The 21,117-nt window shown below is 44.7% G+C and overlaps 1 protein-coding gene across 1 annotated transcript; it reads right to left on the bottom strand.

Moving 5' to 3' along the window:
- Window positions 1-262: 262 nt before the first annotated feature.
- On the bottom strand, window positions 263-1,249 carry LOC307124133 (uncharacterized protein; the record flags this gene model as incomplete). Its single annotated transcript, XM_079813172.1, has 1 exon — window positions 263-1,249. The coding sequence occupies one exon, from the start codon at window positions 1,247-1,249 to the stop codon at window positions 263-265; it is 987 nt and encodes a 328-aa protein (XP_079669298.1).
- Window positions 1,250-21,117: the final 19,868 nt, after the last annotated feature.

The raw sequence follows: 21,117 nt of genomic DNA, 5'->3' as shown, positions 1-21,117 counted from the left end.
TTGGTTTCTTTTTATGTACACTTTTTATTTAAATTATTTACAATTTATTTACTGCACTTTACATTTTTACATTTTGCACTGTTTGATAAATATTTGTATTAGTTTTTTTTGGTTTAAATAAACATGTTTCTTAATACAAATGTCTGGTTCAGTTTTTTAATCAATGGAAGAGAATAATACATAATACAATTTATGACAGTCCAGATGTCCTTAAACACAAATGGCGGTGTTACAAAAATATGGAATTGTTGTATTGAAAGAATCACTCGTTCCCTCCGTTAAAATGCATCATTAATGCAGCTCTGACGTCGGCCCCTTCTGCGTTAGCATGCTCAGGTACTGTCTGGACAGGAGGCTGAATGTTTACAGTCCTGTCTGGGTGCTCTTCAGTGAAATTGTCACCATGTTCCTCACAAATGTTATGGAGCACACAGCAGGTCAGTGCCATCTTCTTGCTCAGCTCCAGCTTGCAGTCGTTTCTTTTTAGGAGGCACCTCCATCGTCCTTTTAATCTCCCAAAAGACATCTCCACAACCGATCGTGCACTGCTCAGCCTGTAGTTGTAGGTGTGTTGATCAGGGGTCAGTCTGCCAGTGTCAGAAAAGGGCTTCATGAGCCAATTCTGCATTGGGTACGCTGGATCACCTATCAGGTAATGTCCAACATCACAGCCAGAGATGGTCACTTTGTTTTGCCCAAGTAATTCCCCATCACTTAGGACCTCCCACAAATGTGACTGTCGGAGCACTCTGGCGTCATGCACACTCCCTGGATAGCCAACACAAACATCCCAGAAAAGACCTTTGCCATCCACAACTGCTTGCAGAACAATAGAATGCCAGCCTTTCCGATTAAAATAGTCTCGTGGATAGTCCTCTGGTGCAATTATTGGAATGTGGCTGCCATCAATTGCACCAACACACTGTGGAACTCTCCAACGATTATTAAAGAAAGTGGCCATTTCTAACAACTTGTCAGCATCAGGAAATTTCATGTGGACAGGAAGCAGCACCGTGATGACTGTGTTGCAGAATTCCTGAACACAATTAAACACAGTGCTGAGGCCTACTCCAAAAAGATGGCTGATGGTCCTGTATTCACCACCCGTGGCCAGTTTCCAGATGGCAATAGCAACACGCTTTCGGATTGGGACACACAAACGGTAGTTTGTGTTCCTTCTCCCCATGACATGCTTGACCCGACTGCAGATATACTCAAATGATGCTGGGGACACACGGAAATTCTGCATGAATTGTAACGGGGTAAAATCCGGAACAATTGTGTCCCACCAGTGGTCAGATCGTGGATATGCCCACATTACAGGTGACCTCCTCCTTGCCTTCAGCTGCAAGATTGCCTGTAAAGATAAAAAAAAAAAAAAAAGTCTCATTTATGGGCAATAGAGGGACTGTGCATTTTATATATTTTTTATGTATATATATATATGTATGTTTGTATATATGATATAAAAATTGGCAACAGCAGTACAATGCAATATAGGCTAAACATTAAAGCAGCAGTAAGAAAAATTAAAAATATTATATAGAATAGAACAACTGACAATGGACACATTTTTCTGCAGATTAACTACTTTTGGTTTTAATATTGTGAGTGACTTTTGCTTATAATACAGACATACTTTTACTTAGGTAAATTGCACTTCTAGTAGAGTTTTTACAAAGCAGTAAACTTCTTACACCAATGCTTAATACATTTTTATTTAACAACAATGTGATTGATTATAAGCAAAGTCGATGCTAGGATGGTAGCAACATGCTGAGGCTAAAGTTGACATCTTATTGTTAAAAATAAATGTTATGTACATACCGTTACTCTCGCCTGTAATCTCCGTCTGTACAAATTACGGCGAGCCGCACGAACACGTTGGATCCGCCGTGTTTGGATGCCGATGTAAGTCCGCAAAGCCATGAACATCAATTGCAACGCAACGTCCGCCATTGTTGATGGTGTGTTTGTGTTTGGCGCTAGCGCGCTAGCGTTGCTGGGAAAGATATGACGTATACACAGTGACGTAAGACCTGGCTCTGTTGTGGCTCTCGACTTGTGGAAAAGCAAACGGTTCTTAGAAAGCTCCACAGTCGAACCAACTAAGAACTGGGACTAGCTCTGGCTCTGAATTAGCTCTGGCTCTGCTTTGGTGGAAAAGGGGTAATAGAGGCTATGTCGTAGGCTTGACTTTGAACCATAAGGCATCAACCTCCCACCAAGGACGTGCTTGAATGAGCTAGCTCTAAGCTGATGCTGCAAAAAGTCAGATTGCTGCAAAAGGAGATTCAAACAATCTCCATAGAAAGACAAGTATATCTGTGCTCATCGTTTCTGCAAAAGAGACAGTAATTCAATTAAGAATGGTGTAAAATAGTTTGAATTCCACTACGGAATGTACAGACCTGCAGAAACTTCAATTTGGATGAAGCATCAGCCTCTAAAGCTATAGAATGTGACGTCAAGCACCATGTGGGCTGCAGTAAATGGCCTAATATCAAGTGGTTGATAAAGAAAAGCAGCCATCGAAAACATTGGCATACTGCAGGCATACTGCAGGCATACTGCAGATCAAAGGCCAAGCTTGACAGCCAAGGCCCAGTGGCCTAATGGATAAGGCATCAGCCTCCGGAGCTGGGGATTGTGGGTTCAAGTTTCACCTGGGTCGTCTTTGATGGTCTACCTTTAAGTTGGCTGTGCGAGAAATTCAAGGAAGATTTGTGCAAGCAAGCCATGATGATTGCACGATCGGAATTAGCACAGAACTGGCAAACTTCTGATAGATGTGGCAGTTTTTGTGTGCATCAGACTGTCAGTCACTAAAGGTGAGAGGGCTCGTCCGGGATTTGAACCCGGGACCTCTCGCACCCGAAGCGAGAATCATACCCCTAGACCAACGAGCCTCACCTGTGATTTCCTTGGCCATGGGCGTACACTTGTACTTTCACTGAATGCTGGCCTCTAACAGAATGGACGGGCACTAGTTTTAATAGAAAGCGCTTGTCGTTAGGAAGCAGCACACCCTGGAAGAAAGCGACTCAGAGTATGGTCTGTGCAAGAAAAAATAACCCTTGACATCTGGCTAAATCTGGGCTATGTTGTTGTACAGATGAACACAAGTAGCAGTAATGATTTCAAAATTACGACAGTTTTGAGTTTGGCTCAGTGCAGCAAAGGACGGAGCCAACAGGCTACTCTTTCTGCTCATTCAGAAACTGATGGGCTCGTCCGGGATTTGAACCCGGGACCTCTCGCACCCTAAGCGAGAATCATACCCCTAGACCAACGAGCCTCGCAAATATGTGGACATTCGCGAAGGCACCACAAATTTAGTAAAGCTCACCTCAATAACGGAAAGCGACCTGTTGTTAAGATTCTAAAGTGTAGTTATTTGAGCATCAGAAACTACTTCAAGGCATACTGCAGATCAAAGGCCAAGCTTGACACACAAGGCCCAGTGGCCTAATGGATAAGGCATCAGCCTCCGGAGCTGGGGATTGTGGGTTCAAGTCCCACCTGGGTCGTCTTTGATGGTCTACCTTTAAGATGGCTGTGCGAGAAATTCACTGAAGATTTGGTCAAAGCAACACTTATAGCCATGATGATCGCACGATTGGAATTAGCAGAGAACTTGCAAACTTCTGATAGCTGTGGCAGTTTTTGTGTGCATCAGACTGTCAAACAATAATTCTGGCCTGCCTGTGCGTATGCCCTTTCAGGTTGAAATTACACAAAGCACTATGTTCAAGGGGCCCAGTGGATGATGGCCGCTTCTTATGTTTGCGCCGGACCTACGATGAAGGCTCTGCGTACCAAAGCAGAGAGACTAAATACACACAAAACAGGTGGGAAAGAGTCATGAACTATAAATGAATCTAGTCATTCAAAAACATCATCGATGTGTTTGATTTGTCCATATAACCATAACATCTCTCTTACCATGACAGACTGATTTAAAAGAGAATTCCATAAAATGTTTATTAACACAAGTTGCAACAAAAGTTGCTGTCTAGGCATCAAGACTGATTCTGCATCTCCAGCATCAATAAAGAGTATTCTTCCGCTTATGATGTGCCCATGTATTCAACAGTGCCAACGAGTGCTTTGGCCATCTAATTGCAGAAAAACGCACAGCACTTCCAATGGCGGATTCTAAAGGTAAAAAGCCGCATAGAGGCTATGTCGTAGGCTTGACTTTGAACCATAAGGCATCAACCTCCCACCAAGGACGTGCTTGAATGAGCTAGCTCTAAGCTGATGCTGCAAAAAGTCAGATTGCTGCAAAAGGAGATTCAAACAATCTCCATAGAAAGACAAGTATATCTGTGCTCATCGTTTCTGCAAAAGAGACAGTAATTCAATTAAGAATGGTGTAAAATAGTTTGAATTTCACTACGGAATGTACAGACCTGCAGAAACTTCAATTTGGATGAAGCATCAGCCTCTAATGCTAGAGAATGTGACGTCAAGCACCATGTGGGCTGCAGTAAATGGCCTGATATCAAGTGGTTGATAAAGAAAAGCAGCCATCGAAAACATTGGCATACTGCAGGCATACTGCAGATCAAAGGCCAAGCTTGACAGCCAAGGCCCAGTGGCCTAATGGATAAGGCATCAGCCTCCGGAGCTGGGGATTGTGGGTTCAAGTTCCACCTGGGTCGTCTTTGATGGTCTACCTTTAAGTTGGCTGTGCGAGAAATTCAAGGAAGATTTGTGCAAGCAAGCCATGATGATTGCACGATCGGAATTAGCACAGAACTGGCAAACTTCTGATAGATGTGGCAGTTTTTGTGTGCATCAGACTGTCAGTCACTAAAGGTGAGAGGGCTCGTCCGGGATTTGAACCCGGGACCTCTCGCACCCGAAGCGAGAATCATACCCCTAGACCAACGAGCCTGACCTGTGATTTCCTTGGCCATGTGCGTACACTTGTACTTTCACTGAATGCTGGCCTCTAACAGAATGGACGGGCACTAGTTTTAATAGAAAGCGCTTGTCGTTAGGAAGCAGCACACCCTGGAAGAAAGCGACTCAGAGTATGGTCTGTGCAAGAAAAAATAACCCTTGACATCTGGCTAAATCTGGGCTATGTTGTTGTACAGATGAACACAAGTAGCAGTAATGATTTCAAAATCACGACAGTTTTGAGTTTGGCTCAGTGCAGCAAAGGACGGAGCCAACAGGCTACTCTTTCTGCTCATTCAGAAACTGATGGGCTCGTCCGGGATTTGAACCCGGGACCTCTCGCACCCTAAGCGAGAATCATACCCCTAGACCAACGAGCCTCGCAAATATGTGGACATTCGCGAAGGCACCACAAATTTAGTAAAGCTCACCTCAATAACGGAAAGCGACCTGGTGTTAAGATTCTAAAGTGTAGTTATTTGAGCATCAGAAACTACTTCAAGGCATACTGCAGATCAAAGGCCAAGCTTGACACACAAGGCCCAGTGGCCTAATGGATAAGGCATCAGCCTCCGGAGCTGGGGATTGTGGGTTCAAGTCCCACCTGGGTCGTCTTTGATGGTCTACCTTTAAGATGGCTGTGCGAGAAATTCACTGAAGATTTGGTCAAAGCAACACTTATAGCCATGATGATCGCACGATCGGAATTAGCAGAGAACTTGCAAACTTCTGATAGCTGTGGCAGTTTTTGTGTGCATCAGACTGTCAAACAATAATTCTGGCCTGCCTGTGCGTATGCCCTTTCAGGTTGAAATTACACAAAGCACTATGTTCAAGGGGCCCAGTGGATGATGGCCGCTTCTTATGTTTGCGCCGGACCTACGATGAAGGCTCTGCGTACCAAAGCAGAGAGACTAAATACACACAAAACAGGTGGGAAAGAGTCATGAACTATAAATGAATCTAGTCATTCAAAAACATCATCGATGTGTTTGATTTGTCCATATAACCATAACATCTCTCTTACCATGACAGACTGATTTAAAAGAGAATTCCATAAAATGTTTATTAACACAAGTTGCAACAAAAGTTGCTGTCTAGGCATCAAGACTGATTCTGCATCTCCAGCATCAATAAAGAGTATTCTTCCGCTTATGATGTGCCCATGTATTCAACAGTGCCAACGAGTGCTTTGGCCATCTAATTGCAGAAAAACGCACAGCACTTCCAATGGCGGGCTCTAAAGGTAAAAAGCCGCATAGAGGCTATGTCGTAGGCTTGACTTTGAACCATAAGGCATCAACCTCCCACCAAGGACGTGCTTGAATGAGCTAGCTCTAAGCTGATGCTGCAAAAAGTCAGATTGCTGCAAAAGGAGATTCAAACAATCTCCATAGAAAGACAAGTATATCTGTGCTCATCGTTTCTGCAAAAGAGACAGTAATTCAATTAAGAATGGTGTAAAATAGTTTGAATTCCACTACGGAATGTACAGACCTGCAGAAACTTCAATTTGGATGAAGCATCAGCCTCTAATGCTAGAGAATGTGACGTCAAGCACCATGTGGGCTGCAGTAAATGGCCTGATATCAAGTGGTTGATAAAGAAAAGCAGCCATCGAAAACATTGGCATACTGCAGGCATACTGCAGATCAAAGGCCAAGCTTGACAGCCAAGGCCCAGTGGCCTAATGGATAAGGCATCAGCCTCCGGAGCTGGGGATTGTGGGTTCAAGTTCCACCTGGGTCGTCTTTGATGGTCTACCTTTAAGTTGGCTGTGCGAGAAATTCAAGGAAGATTTGTGCAAGCAAGCCATGATGATTGCACGATCGGAATTAGCACAGAACTGGCAAACTTCTGATAGATGTGGCAGTTTTTGTGTGCATCAGACTGTCAGTCACTAAAGGTGAGAGAGCTAGTCCGGGATTTGAACCCGGGACCTCTCGCACCCGAAGCGAGAATCATACCCCTAGACCAACGAGCCTGACCTGTGATTTCCTTGGCCATGTGCGTACACTTGTACTTTCACTGAATGCTGGCCTCTAACAGAATGGACGGGCACTAGTTTTAATAGAAAGCGCTTGTCGTTAGGAAGCAGCACACCCTGGAAGAAAGCAACTCAGAGTATGGTCTGTGCAAGAAAAAATAACCCTTGACATCTGGCTAAATCTGGGCTATGTTGTTGTACAGATGAACACAAGTAGCAGTAATGATTTCAAAATCACGACAGTTTTGAGTTTGGCTCAGTGCAGCAAAGGACGGAGCCAACAGGCTACTCTTTCTGCTCATTCAGAAACTGATGGGCTCGTCCGGGATTTGAACCCGGGACCTCTCGCACCCTAAGCGAGAATCATAACCATAGACCAACAAGCCTCGCAAATATGTGGACATTCGCGAAGGCACCACAAATTTAGTAAAGCTCACCTCAATAACGGAAAGCGACCTGTTGTTAAGATTCTAAAGTGTAGTTATTTGAGCATCAGAAACTACTTCAAGGCATACTGCAGATCAAAGGCCAAGCTTGACACACAAGGCCCAGTGGCCTAATGGATAAGGCATCAGCCTCCGGAGCTGGGGATTGTGGGTTCAAGTCCCACCTGGGTCGTCTTTGATGGTCTACCTTTAAGATGGCTGTGCGAGAAATTCACTGAAGATTTGGTCAAAGCAACACTTATAGCCATGATGATCGCACGATCGGAATTAGCAGAGAACTTGCAAACTTCTGATAGCTGTGGCAGTTTTTGTGTGCATCAGACTGTCAAACAATAATTCTGGCCTGCCTGTGCGTATGCCCTTTCAGGTTGAAATTACACAAAGCACTATGTTCAAGGGGCCCAGTGGATGATGGCCGCTTCTTATGTTTGCGCCGGACCTACGATGAAGGCTCTGCGTACCAAAGCAGAGAGGCTAAATACACACAAAACAGGTGGGAAAGAGTCATGAACTATAAATGAATCTAGTCATTCAAAAACATCATCGATGTGTTTGATTTGTCCATATAACCATAACATCTCTCTTACCATGACAGACTGATTTAAAAGAGAATTCCATAAAATGTTTATTAACACAAGTTGCAACAAAAGTTGCTGTCTAGGCATCAAGACTGATTCTGCATCTCCAGCATCAATAAAGAGTATTCTTCCGCTTATGATGTGCCCATGTATTCAACAGTGCCAACGAGTGCTTTGGCCTTCTAATTGCAGAAAAACGCACAGCACTTCCAATGGCGGGCTCTAAAGGTAAAAAGCCGCATAGAGGCTATGTCGTAGGCTTGACTTTGAACCATAAGGCATCAACCTCCCACCAAGGACGTGCTTGAATGAGCTAGCTCTAAGCTGATGCTGCAAAAAGTCAGATTGCTGCAAAAGGAGATTCAAACAATCTCCATAGAAAGACAAGTATATCTGTGCTCATCGTTTCTGCAAAAGAGACAGTAATTCAATTAAGAATGGTGTAAAATAGTTTGAATTCCACTACGGAATGTACAGACCTGCAGAAACTTCAATTTGGATGAAGCATCAGCCTCTAAAGCTATAGAATGTGACGTCAAGCACCATGTGGGCTGCAGTAAATGGCCTGATATCAAGTGGTTGATAAAGAAAAGCAGCCATCGAAAACATTGGCATACTGCAGGCATACTGCAGGCATACTGCAGATCAAAGGCCAAGCTTGACAGCCAAGGCCCAGTGGCCTAATGGATAAGGCATCAGCCTCCGGAGCTGGGGATTGTGGGTTCAAGTTTCACCTGGGTCGTCTTTGATGGTCTACCTTTAAGTTGGCTGTGCGAGAAATTCAAGGAAGATTTGTGCAAGCAAGCCATGATGATTGCACGATCGGAATTAGCACAGAACTGGCAAACTTCTGATAGATGTGGCAGTTTTTGTGTGCATCAGACTGTCAGTCACTAAAGGTGAGAGGGCTCGTCCGGGATTTGAACCCGGGACCTCTCGCACCCGAAGCGAGAATCATACCCCTAGACCAACGAGCCTCACCTGTGATTTCCTTGGCCATGGGCGTACACTTGTACTTTCACTGAATGCTGGCCTCTAACAGAATGGACGGGCACTAGTTTTAATAGAAAGCGCTTGTCGTTAGGAAGCAGCACACCCTGGAAGAAAGCGACTCAGAGTATGGTCTGTGCAAGAAAAAATAACCCTTGACATCTGGCTAAATCTGGGCTATGTTGTTGTACAGATGAACACAAGTAGCAGTAATGATTTCAAAATTACGACAGTTTTGAGTTTGGCTCAGTGCAGCAAAGGACGGAGCCAACAGGCTACTCTTTCTGCTCATTCAGAAACTGATGGGCTCGTCCGGGATTTGAACCCGGGACCTCTCGCACCCTAAGCGAGAATCATACCCCTAGACCAACGAGCCTCGCAAATATGTGGACATTCGCGAAGGCACCACAAATTTAGTAAAGCTCACCTCAATAACGGAAAGCGACCTGGTGTTAAGATTCTAAAGTGTAGTTATTTGAGCATCAGAAACTACTTCAAGGCATACTGCAGATCAAAGGCCAAGCTTGACACACAAGGCCCAGTGGCCTAATGGATAAGGCATCAGCCTCCGGAGCTGGGGATTGTGGGTTCAAGTCCCACCTGGGTCGTCTTTGATGGTCTACCTTTAAGATGGCTGTGCGAGAAATTCACTGAAGATTTGGTCAAAGCAACACTTATAGCCATGATGATCGCACGATTGGAATTAGCAGAGAACTTGCAAACTTCTGATAGCTGTGGCAGTTTTTGTGTGCATCAGACTGTCAAACAATAATTCTGGCCTGCCTGTGCGTATGCCCTTTCAGGTTGAAATTACACAAAGCACTATGTTCAAGGGGCCCAGTGGATGATGGCCGCTTCTTATGTTTGCGCCGGACCTACGATGAAGGCTCTGCGTACCAAAGCAGAGAGACTAAATACACACAAAACAGGTGGGAAAGAGTCATGAACTATAAATGAATCTAGTCATTCAAAAACATCATCGATGTGTTTGATTTGTCCATATAACCATAACATCTCTCTTACCATGACAGACTGATTTAAAAGAGAATTCCATAAAATGTTTATTAACACAAGTTGCAACAAAAGTTGCTGTCTAGGCATCAAGACTGATTCTGCATCTCCAGCATCAATAAAGAGTATTCTTCCGCTTATGATGTGCCCATGTATTCAACAGTGCCAACGAGTGCTTTGGCCATCTAATTGCAGAAAAACGCACAGCACTTCCAATGGCGGGCTCTAAAGGTAAAAAGCCGCATAGAGGCTATGTCGTAGGCTTGACTTTGAACCATAAGGCATCAACCTCCCACCAAGGACGTGCTTGAATGAGCTAGCTCTAAGCTGATGCTGCAAAAAGTCAGATTGCTGCAAAAGGAGATTCAAACAATCTCCATAGAAAGACAAGTATATCTGTGCTCATCGTTTCTGCAAAAGAGACAGTAATTCAATTAAGAATGGTGTAAAATAGTTTGAATTCCACTACGGAATGTACAGACCTGCAGAAACTTCAATTTGGATGAAGCATCAGCCTCTAATGCTAGAGAATGTGACGTCAAGCACCATGTGGGCTGCAGTAAATGGCCTGATATCAAGTGGTTGATAAAGAAAAGCAGCCATCGAAAACATTGGCATACTGCAGGCATACTGCAGATCAAAGGCCAAGCTTGACAGCCAAGGCCCAGTGGCCTAATGGATAAGGCATCAGCCTCCGGAGCTGGGGATTGTGGGTTCAAGTTCCACCTGGGTCGTCTTTGATGGTCTACCTTTAAGTTGGCTGTGCGAGAAATTCAAGGAAGATTTGTGCAAGCAAGCCATGATGATTGCACGATCGGAATTAGCACAGAACTGGCAAACTTCTGATAGATGTGGCAGTTTTTGTGTGCATCAGACTGTCAGTCACTAAAGGTGAGAGGGCTAGTCCGGGATTTGAACCCGGGACCTCTCGCACCCGAAGCGAGAATCATACCCCTAGACCAACGAGCCTGACCTGTGATTTCCTTGGCCACTTGTACTTTCACTGAATGCTGGCCTCTAACAGAATGGACGGGCACTAGTTTTAATAGAAAGCGCTTGTCGTTAGGAAGCAGCACACCCTGGAAGAAAGCAACTCAGAGTATGGTCTGTGCAAGAAAAAATAACCCTTGACATCTGGCTAAATCTGGGCTATGTTGTTGTACAGATGAACACAAGTAGCAGTAATGATTTCAAAATCACGACAGTTTTGAGTTTGGCTCAGTGCAGCAAAGGACGGAGCCAACAGGCTACTCTTTCTGCTCATTCAGAAACTGATGGGCTCGTCCGGGATTTGAACCCGGGACCTCTCGCACCCTAAGCGAGAATCATAACCATAGACCAACAAGCCTCGCAAATATGTGGACATTCGCGAAGGCACCACAAATTTAGTAAAGCTCACCTCAATAACGGAAAGCGACCTGGTGTTAAGATTCTAAAGTGTAGTTATTTGAGCATCAGAAACTACTTCAAGGCATACTGCAGATCAAAGGCCAAGCTTGACACACAAGGCCCAGTGGCCTAATGGATAAGGCATCAGCCTCCGGAGCTGGGGATTGTGGGTTCAAGTCCCACCTGGGTCGTCTTTGATGGTCTACCTTTAAGATGGCTGTGCGAGAAATTCACTGAAGATTTGGTCAAAGCAACACTTATAGCCATGATGATCGCACGATCGGAATTAGCAGAGAACTTGCAAACTTCTGATAGCTGTGGCAGTTTTTGTGTGCATCAGACTGTCAAACAATAATTCTGGCCTGCCTGTGCGTATGCCCTTTCAGGTTGAAATTACACAAAGCACTATGTTCAAGGGGCCCAGTGGATGATGGCCGCTTCTTATGTTTGCGCCGGACCTACGATGAAGGCTCTGCGTACCAAAGCAGAGAGGCTAAATACACACAAAACAGGTGGGAAAGAGTCATGAACTATAAATGAATCTAGTCATTCAAAAACATCATCGATGTGTTTGATTTGTCCATATAACCATAACATCTCTCTTACCATGACAGACTGATTTAAAAGAGAATTCCATAAAATGTTTATTAACACAAGTTGCAACAAAAGTTGCTGTCTAGGCATCAAGACTGATTCTGCATCTCCAGCATCAATAAAGAGTATTCTTCCGCTTATGATGTGCCCATGTATTCAACAGTGCCAACGAGTGCTTTGGCCTTCTAATTGCAGAAAAACGCACAGCACTTCCAATGGCGGGCTCTAAAGGTAAAAAGCCGCATAGAGGCTATGTCGTAGGCTTGACTTTGAACCATAAGGCATCAACCTCCCACCAAGGACGTGCTTGAATGAGCTAGCTCTAAGCTGATGCTGCAAAAAGTCAGATTGCTGCAAAAGGAGATTCAAACAATCTCCATAGAAAGACAAGTATATCTGTGCTCATCGTTTCTGCAAAAGAGACAGTAATTCAATTAAGAATGGTGTAAAATAGTTTGAATTCCACTACGGAATGTACAGACCTGCAGAAACTTCAATTTGGATGAAGCATCAGCCTCTAAAGCTATAGAATGTGACGTCAAGCACCATGTGGGCTGCAGTAAATGGCCTAATATCAAGTGGTTGATAAAGAAAAGCAGCCATCGAAAACATTGGCATACTGCAGGCATACTGCAGGCATACTGCAGATCAAAGGCCAAGCTTGACAGCCAAGGCCCAGTGGCCTAATGGATAAGGCATCAGCCTCCGGAGCTGGGGATTGTGGGTTCAAGTTCCACCTGGGTCGTCTTTGATGGTCTACCTTTAAGTTGGCTGTGCGAGAAATTCAAGGAAGATTTGTGCAAGCAAGCCATGATGATTGCACGATCGGAATTAGCACAGAACTGGCAAACTTCTGATAGATGTGGCAGTTTTTGTGTGCATCAGACTGTCAGTCACTAAAGGTGAGAGGGCTCGTCCGGGATTTGAACCCGGGACCTCTCGCACCCGAAGCGAGAATCATACCCCTAGACCAACGAGCCTGACCTGTGATTTCCTTGGCCATGTGCGTACACTTGTACTTTCACTGAATGCTGGCCTCTAACAGAATGGACGGGCACTAGTTTTAATAGAAAGCGCTTGTCGTTAGGAAGCAGCACACCCTGGAAGAAAGCGACTCAGAGTATGGTCTGTGCAAGAAAAAATAACCCTTGACATCTGGCTAAATCTGGGCTATGTTGTTGTACAGATGAACACAAGTAGCAGTAATGATTTCAAAATCACGACAGTTTTGAGTTTGGCTCAGTGCAGCAAAGGATGGAGCCAACAGGCTACTCTTTCTGCTCATTCAGAAACTGATGGGCTCGTCCGGGATTTGAACCCGGGACCTCTCGCACCCTAAGCGAGAATCATACCCCTAGACCAACGAGCCTCGCAAATATGTGGACGTTCGCGAAGGCACCACAAATTTAGTAAAGCTCACCTCAATAACGGAAAGCGACCTGGTGTTAAGATTCTAAAGTGTAGTTATTTGAGCATCAGAAACTACTTCAAGGCATACTGCAGATCAAAGGCCAAGTTTGACACACAAGGCCCAGTGGCCTAATGGATAAGGCATCAGCCTCCGGAGCTGGGGATTGTGGGTTCAAGTCCCACCTGGGTCGTCTTTGATGGTCTACCTTTAAGATGGCTGTGCGAGAAATTCACTGAAGATTTGGTCAAAGCAACACTTATAGCCATGATGATCGCACGATCGGAATTAGCAGAGAACTTGCAAACTTCTGATAGCTGTGGCAGTTTTTGTGTGCATCAGACTGTCAAACAATAATTCTGGCCTGCCTGTGCGTATGCCCTTTCAGGTTGAAATTACACAAAGCACTATGTTCAAGGGGCCCAGTGGATGATGGCCGCTTCTTATGTTTGCGCCGGACCTACGATGAAGGCTCTGCGTACCAAAGCAGAGAGACTAAATACACACAAAACAGGTGGGAAAGAGTCATGAACTATAAATGAATCTAGTCATTCAAAAACATCATCGATGTGTTTGATTTGTCCATATAACCATAACATCTCTCTTACCATGACAGACTGATTTAAAAGAGAATTCCATAAAATGTTTATTAACACAAGTTGCAACAAAAGTTGCTGTCTTGGCATCAAGACTGATTCTGCATCTCCAGCATCAATAAAGAGTATTCTTCCGCTTATGATGTGCCCATGTATTCAACAGTGCCAACGAGTGCTTTGGCCATCTAATTGCAGAAAAACGCACAGCACTTCCAATGGCGGGCTCTAAAGGTAAAAAGCCGCATAGAGGCTATGTCGTAGGCTTGACTTTGAACCATAAGGCATCAACCTCCCACCAAGGACGTGCTTGAATGAGCTAGCTCTAAGCTGCTGCTGCAAAAAGTCAGATTGCTGCAAAAGGAGATTCAAACAATCTCCATAGAAAGACAAGTATATCTGTGCTCATCGTTTCTGCAAAAGAGACAGTAATTCAATTAAGAATGGTGTAAAATAGTTTGAATTCCACTACGGAATGTACAGACCTGCAGAAACTTCAATTTGGATGAAGCATCAGCCTCTAAAGCTATAGAATGTGACGTCAAGCACCATGTGGGCTGCAGTAAATGGCCTAATATCAAGTGGTTGATAAAGAAAAGCAGCCATCGAAAACATTGGCATACTGCAGGCATACTGCAGGCATACTGCAGATCAAAGGCCAAGCTTGACAGCCAAGGCCCAGTGGCCTAATGGATAAGGCATCAGCCTCCGGAGCTGGGGATTGTGGGTTCAAGTTTCACCTGGGTCGTCTTTGATGGTCTACCTTTAAGTTGGCTGTGCGAGAAATTCAAGGAAGATTTGTGCAAGCAAGCCATGATGATTGCACGATCGGAATTAGCACAGAACTGGCAAACTTCTGATAGATGTGGCAGTTTTTGTGTGCATCAGACTGTCAGTCACTAAAGGTGAGAGGGCTCGTCCGGGATTTGAACCCGGGACCTCTCGCACCCGAAGCGAGAATCATACCCCTAGACCAACGAGCCTCACCTGTGATTTCCTTGGCCATGGGCGTACACTTGTACTTTCACTGAATGCTGGCCTCTAACAGAATGGACGGGCACTAGTTTTAATAGAAAGCGCTTGTCGTTAGGAAGCAGCACACCCTGGAAGAAAGCGACTCAGAGTATGGTCTGTGCAAGAAAAAATAACCCTTGACATCTGGCTAAATCTGGGCTATGTTGTTGTACAGATGAACACAAGTAGCAGTAATGATTTCAAAATTACGACAGTTTTGAGTTTGGCTCAGTGCAGCAAAGGACGGAGCCAACAGGCTACTCTTTCTGCTCATTCAGAAACTGATGGGCTCGTCCGGGATTTGAACCCGGGACCTCTCGCACCCTAAGCGAGAATCATACCCCTAGACCAACGAGCCTCGCAAATATGTGGACATTCGCGAAGGCACCACAAATTTAGTAAAGCTCACCTCAATAACGGAAAGCGACCTGGTGTTAAGATTCTAAAGTGTAGTTATTTGAGCATCAGAAACTACTTCAAGGCATACTGCAGATCAAAGGCCAAGCTTGACACACAAGGCCCAGTGGCCTAATGGATAAGGCATCAGCCTCCGGAGCTGGGGATTGTGGGTTCAAGTCCCACCTGGGTCGTCTTTGATGGTCTACCTTTAAGATGGCTGTGCGAGAAATTCACTGAAGATTTGGTCAAAGCAACACTTATAGCCATGATGATCGCACGATTGGAATTAGCAGAGAACTTGCAAACTTCTGATAGCTGTGGCAGTTTTTGTGTGCATCAGACTGTCAAACAATAATTCTGGCCTGCCTGTGCGTATGCCCTTTCAGGTTGAAATTACACAAAGCACTATGTTCAAGGGGCCCAGTGGATGATGGCCGCTTCTTATGTTTGCGCCGGACCTACGATGAAGGCTCTGCGTACCAAAGCAGAGAGACTAAATACACACAAAACAGGTGGGAAAGAGTCATGAACTATAAATGAATCTAGTCATTCAAAAACATCATCGATGTGTTTGATTTGTCCATATAACCATAACATCTCTCTTACCATGACAGACTGATTTAAAAGAGTATTCCATAAAATGTTTATTAACACAAGTTGCAACAAAAGTTGCTGTCTAGGCATCAAGACTGATTCTGCATCTCCAGCATCAATAAAGAGTATTCTTCCGCTTATGATGTGCCCATGTATTCAACAGTGCCAACGAGTGCTTTGGCCATCTAATTGCAGAAAAACGCACAGCACTTCCAATGGCGGATTCTAAAGGTAAAAAGCCGCATAGAGGCTATGTCGTAGGCTTGACTTTGAACCATAAGGCATCAACCTCCCACCAAGGACGTGCTTGAATGAGCTAGCTCTAAGCTGATGCTGCAAAAAGTCAGATTGCTGCAAAAGGAGATTCAAACAATCTCCATAGAAAGACAAGTATATCTGTGCTCATCGTTTCTGCAAAAGAGACAGTAATTCAATTAAGAATGGTGTAAAATAGTTTGAATTTCACTACGGAATGTACAGACCTGCAGAAACTTCAATTTGGATGAAGCATCAGCCTCTAATGCTAGAGAATGTGACGTCAAGCACCATGTGGGCTGCAGTAAATGGCCTGATATCAAGTGGTTGATAAAGAAAAGCAGCCATCGAAAACATTGGCATACTGCAGGCATACTGCAGATCAAAGGCCAAGCTTGACAGCCAAGGCCCAGTGGCCTAATGGATAAGGCATCAGCCTCCGGAGCTGGGGATTGTGGGTTCAAGTTCCACCTGGGTCGTCTTTGATGGTCTACCTTTAAGTTGGCTGTGCGAGAAATTCAAGGAAGATTTGTGCAAGCAAGCCATGATGATTGCACGATCGGAATTAGCACAGAACTGGCAAACTTCTGATAGATGTGGCAGTTTTTGTGTGCATCAGACTGTCAGTCACTAAAGGTGAGAGGGCTCGTCCGGGATTTGAACCCGGGACCTCTCGCACCCGAAGCGAGAATCATACCCCTAGACCAACGAGCCTGACCTGTGATTTCCTTGGCCATGTGCGTACACTTGTACTTTCACTGAATGCTGGCCTCTAACAGAATGGACGGGCACTAGTTTTAATAGAAAGCGCTTGTCGTTAGGAAGCAGCACACCCTGGAAGAAAGCGACTCAGAGTATGGTCTGTGCAAGAAAAAATAACCCTTGACATCTGGCTAAATCTGGGCTATGTTGTTGTACAGATGAACACAAGTAGCAGTAATGATTTCAAAATCACGACAGTTTTGAGTTTGGCTCAGTGCAGCAAAGGACGGAGCCAACAGGCTACTCTTTCTGCTCATTCAGAAACTGATGGGCTCGTCCGGGATTTGAACCCGGGACCTCTCGCACCCTAAGCGAGAATCATACCCCTAGACCAACGAGCCTCGCAAATATGTGGACGTTCGCGAAGGCACCACAAATTTAGTAAAGCTCACCTCAATAACGGAAAGCGACCTGGTGTTAAGATTCTAAAGTGTAGTTATTTGAGCATCAGAAACTACTTCAAGGCATACTGCAGATCAAAGGCCAAGTTTGACACACAAGGCCCAGTGGCCTAATGGATAAGGCATCAGCCTCCGGAGCTGGGGATTGTGGGTTCAAGTCCCACCTGGGTCGTCTTTGATGGTCTACCTTTAAGATGGCTGTGCGAGAAATTCACTGAAGATTTGGTCAAAGCAACACTTATAGCCATGATGATCGCACGATCGGAATTAGCAGAGAACTTGCAAACTTCTGATAGCTGTGGCAGTTTTTGTGTGCATCAGACTGTCAAACAATAATTCTGGCCTGCCTGTGCGTATGCCCTTTCAGGTTGAAATTACACAAAGCACTATGTTCAAGGGGCCCAGTGGATGATGGCCGCTTCTTATGTTTGCGCCGGACCTACGATGAAGGCTCTGCGTACCAAAGCAGAGAGGCTAAATACACACAAAACAGGTGGGAAAGAGTCATGAACTATAAATGAATCTAGTCATTCAAAAACATCATCGATGTGTTTGATTTGTCCATATAACCATAACATCTCTCTTACCATGACAGACTGATTTAAAAGAGAATTCCATAAAATGTTTATTAACACAAGTTGCAACAAAAGTTGCTGTCTTGGCATCAAGACTGATTCTGCATCTCCAGCATCAATAAAGAGTATTCTTCCGCTTATGATGTGCCCATGTATTCAACAGTGCCAACGAGTGCTTTGGCCATCTAATTGCAGAAAAACGCACAGCACTTCCAATGGCGGGCTCTAAAGGTAAAAAGCCGCATAGAGGCTATGTCGTAGGCTTGACTTTGAACCATAAGGCATCAACCTCCCACCAAGGACGTGCTTGAATGAGCTAGCTCTAAGCTGCTGCTGCAAAAAGTCAGATTGCTGCAAAAGGAGATTCAAACAATCTCCATAGAAAGACAAGTATATCTGTGCTCATCGTTTCTGCAAAAGAGACAGTAATTCAATTAAGAATGGTGTAAAATAGTTTGAATTCCACTACGGAATGTACAGACCTGCAGAAACTTCAATTTGGATGAAGCATCAGCCTCTAATGCTAGAGAATGTGACGTCAAGCACCATGTGGGCTGCAGTAAATGGCCTGATATCAAGTGGTTGATAAAGAAAAGCAGCCATCGAAAACATTGGCATACTGCAGGCATACTGCAGATCAAAGGCCAAGCTTGACAGCCAAGGCCCAGTGGCCTAATGGATAAGGCATCAGCCTCCGGAGCTGGGGATTGTGGGTTCAAGTTCCACCTGGGTCGTCTTTGATGGTCTACCTTTAAGTTGGCTGTGCGAGAAATTCAAGGAAGATTTGTGCAAGCAAGCCATGATGATTGCACGATCGGAATTAGCACAGAACTGGCAAACTTCTGATAGATGTGGCAGTTTTTGTGTGCATCAGACTGTCAGTCACTAAAGGTGAGAGGGCTCGTCCGGGATTTGAACCCGGGACCTCTCGCACCCGAAGCGAGAATCATACCCCTAGACCAACGAGCCTGACATGTGATTTCCTTGGCCATGTGCGTACACTTGTACTTTCACTGAATGCTGGCCTCTAACAGAATGGACGGGCACTAGTTTTAATAGAAAGCGCTTGTCGTTAGGAAGCAGCACACCCTGGAAGAAAGCGACTCAGAGTATGGTCTGTGCAAGAAAAAATAACCCTTGACATCTGGCTAAATCTGGGCTATGTTGTTGTACAGATGAACACAAGTAGCAGTAATGATTTCAAAATCACGACAGTTTTGAGTTTGGCTCAGTGCAGCAAAGGACGGAGCCAACAGGCTACTCTTTCTGCTCATTCAGAAACTGATGGGCTCGTCCGGGATTTGAACCCGGGACCTCTCGCACCCTAAGCGAGAATCATAACCATAGACCAACAAGCCTCGCAAATATGTGGACATTCGCGAAGGCACCACAAATTTAGTAAAGCTCACCTCAATAACGGAAAGCGACCTGGTGTTAAGATTCTAAAGTGTAGTTATTTGAGCATCAGAAACTACTTCAAGGCATACTGCAGATCAAAGGCCAAGCTTGACACACAAGGCCCAGTGGCCTAATGGATAAGGCATCAGCCTCCGGAGCTGGGGATTGTGGGTTCAAGTCCCACCTGGGTCGTCTTTGATGGTCTACCTTTAAGATGGCTGTGCGAGAAATTCACTGAAGATTTGGTCAAAGCAACACTTATAGCCAGGATGATCGCACGATCGGAATTAGCAGAGAACTTGCAAACTTCTGATAGCTGTGGCAGTTTTTGTGTGCATCAGACTGTCAAACAATAATTCTGGCCTGCCTGTGCGTATGCCCTTTCAGGTTGAAATTACACAAAGCACTATGTTCAAGGGGCCCAGTGGATGATGGCCGCTTCTTATGTTTGCGCCGGACCTACGATGAAGGCTCTGCGTACCAAAGCAGAGAGACTAAATACACACAAAACAGGTGGGAAAGAGTCATGAACTATAAATGAATCTAGTCATTCAAAAACATCATCGATGTGTTTGATTTGTCCATATAACCATAACATCTCTCTTACCATGACAGACTGATTTAAAAGAGAATTCCATAAAATGTTTATTAACACAAGTTGCAACAAAAGTTGCTGTCTAGGCATCAAGACTGATTCTGCATCTCCAGCATCAATAAAGAGTATTCTTCCGCTTATGATGTGCCCATGTATTCAACAGTGCCAACGAGTGCTTTGGCCATCTAATTGCAGAAAAACGCACAGCACTTCCAATGGCGGGCTCTAAAGGTAAAAAGCCGCATAGAGGCTATGTCGTAGGCTTGACTTTGAACCATAAGGCATCAACCTCCCACCAAGGACGTGCTTGAATGAGCTAGCTCTAAGCTGATGCTGCAAAAAGTCAGATTGCTGCAAAAGGAGATTCAAACAATCTCCATAGAAAGACAAGTATATCTGTGCTCATCGTTTCTGCAAAAGAGACAGTAATTCAATTAAGAATGGTGTAAAATAGTTTGAATTCCACTACGGAATGTACAGACCTGCAGAAACTTCAATTTGGATGAAGCATCAGCCTCTAATGCTAGAGAATGTGACGTCAAGCACCATGTGGGCTGCAGTAAATGGCCTGATATCAAGTGGTTGATAAAGAAAAGCAGCCATCGAAAACATTGGCATACTGCAGGCATACTGCAGATCAAAGGCCAAGCTTGACAGACAAGGCCCAGTGGCCTAATGGATAAGGCATCAGCCTCCGGAGCTGGGGATTGTGGGTTCAAGTTCCACCTGGGTCGTCTTTGATGGTCTACCTTTAAGTTGGCTGTGCGAGAAATTCAAGGAAGATTTGTGCAAGCAAGCCATGATGATTGCACGATCGGAATTAGCACAGAACTGGCAAACTTCTGATAGATGTGGCAGTTTTTGTGTGCATCAGACTGTCAGTCACTAAAGGTGAGAGGGCTAGTCCGGGATTTGAACCCGGGACCTCTCGCACCCGAAGCGAGAATCATACCCCTAGACCAACGAGCCTGACCTGTGATTTCCTTGGCCATGTGCGTACACTTGTACTTTCACTGAATGCTGGCCTCTAACAGAATGGACGGGCACTAGTTTTAATAGAAAGCGCTTGTCGTTAGGAAGCAGCACACCCTGGAAGAAAGCGACTCAGAGTATGGTCTGTGCAAGAAAAAATAACCCTTGACATCTGGCTAAATCTGGGCTATGTTGTTGTACAGATGAACACAAGTAGCAGTAATGATTTCAAAATAACGACAGTT

This window comes from Gobio gobio, assembly GCF_949357685.1.
Source record: "Gobio gobio genome assembly, chromosome: 3".
Taxonomy (NCBI): domain Eukaryota; kingdom Metazoa; phylum Chordata; class Actinopteri; order Cypriniformes; family Gobionidae; genus Gobio; species Gobio gobio.
This window is presented reverse-complemented; position numbering and strand designations above follow the sequence as displayed.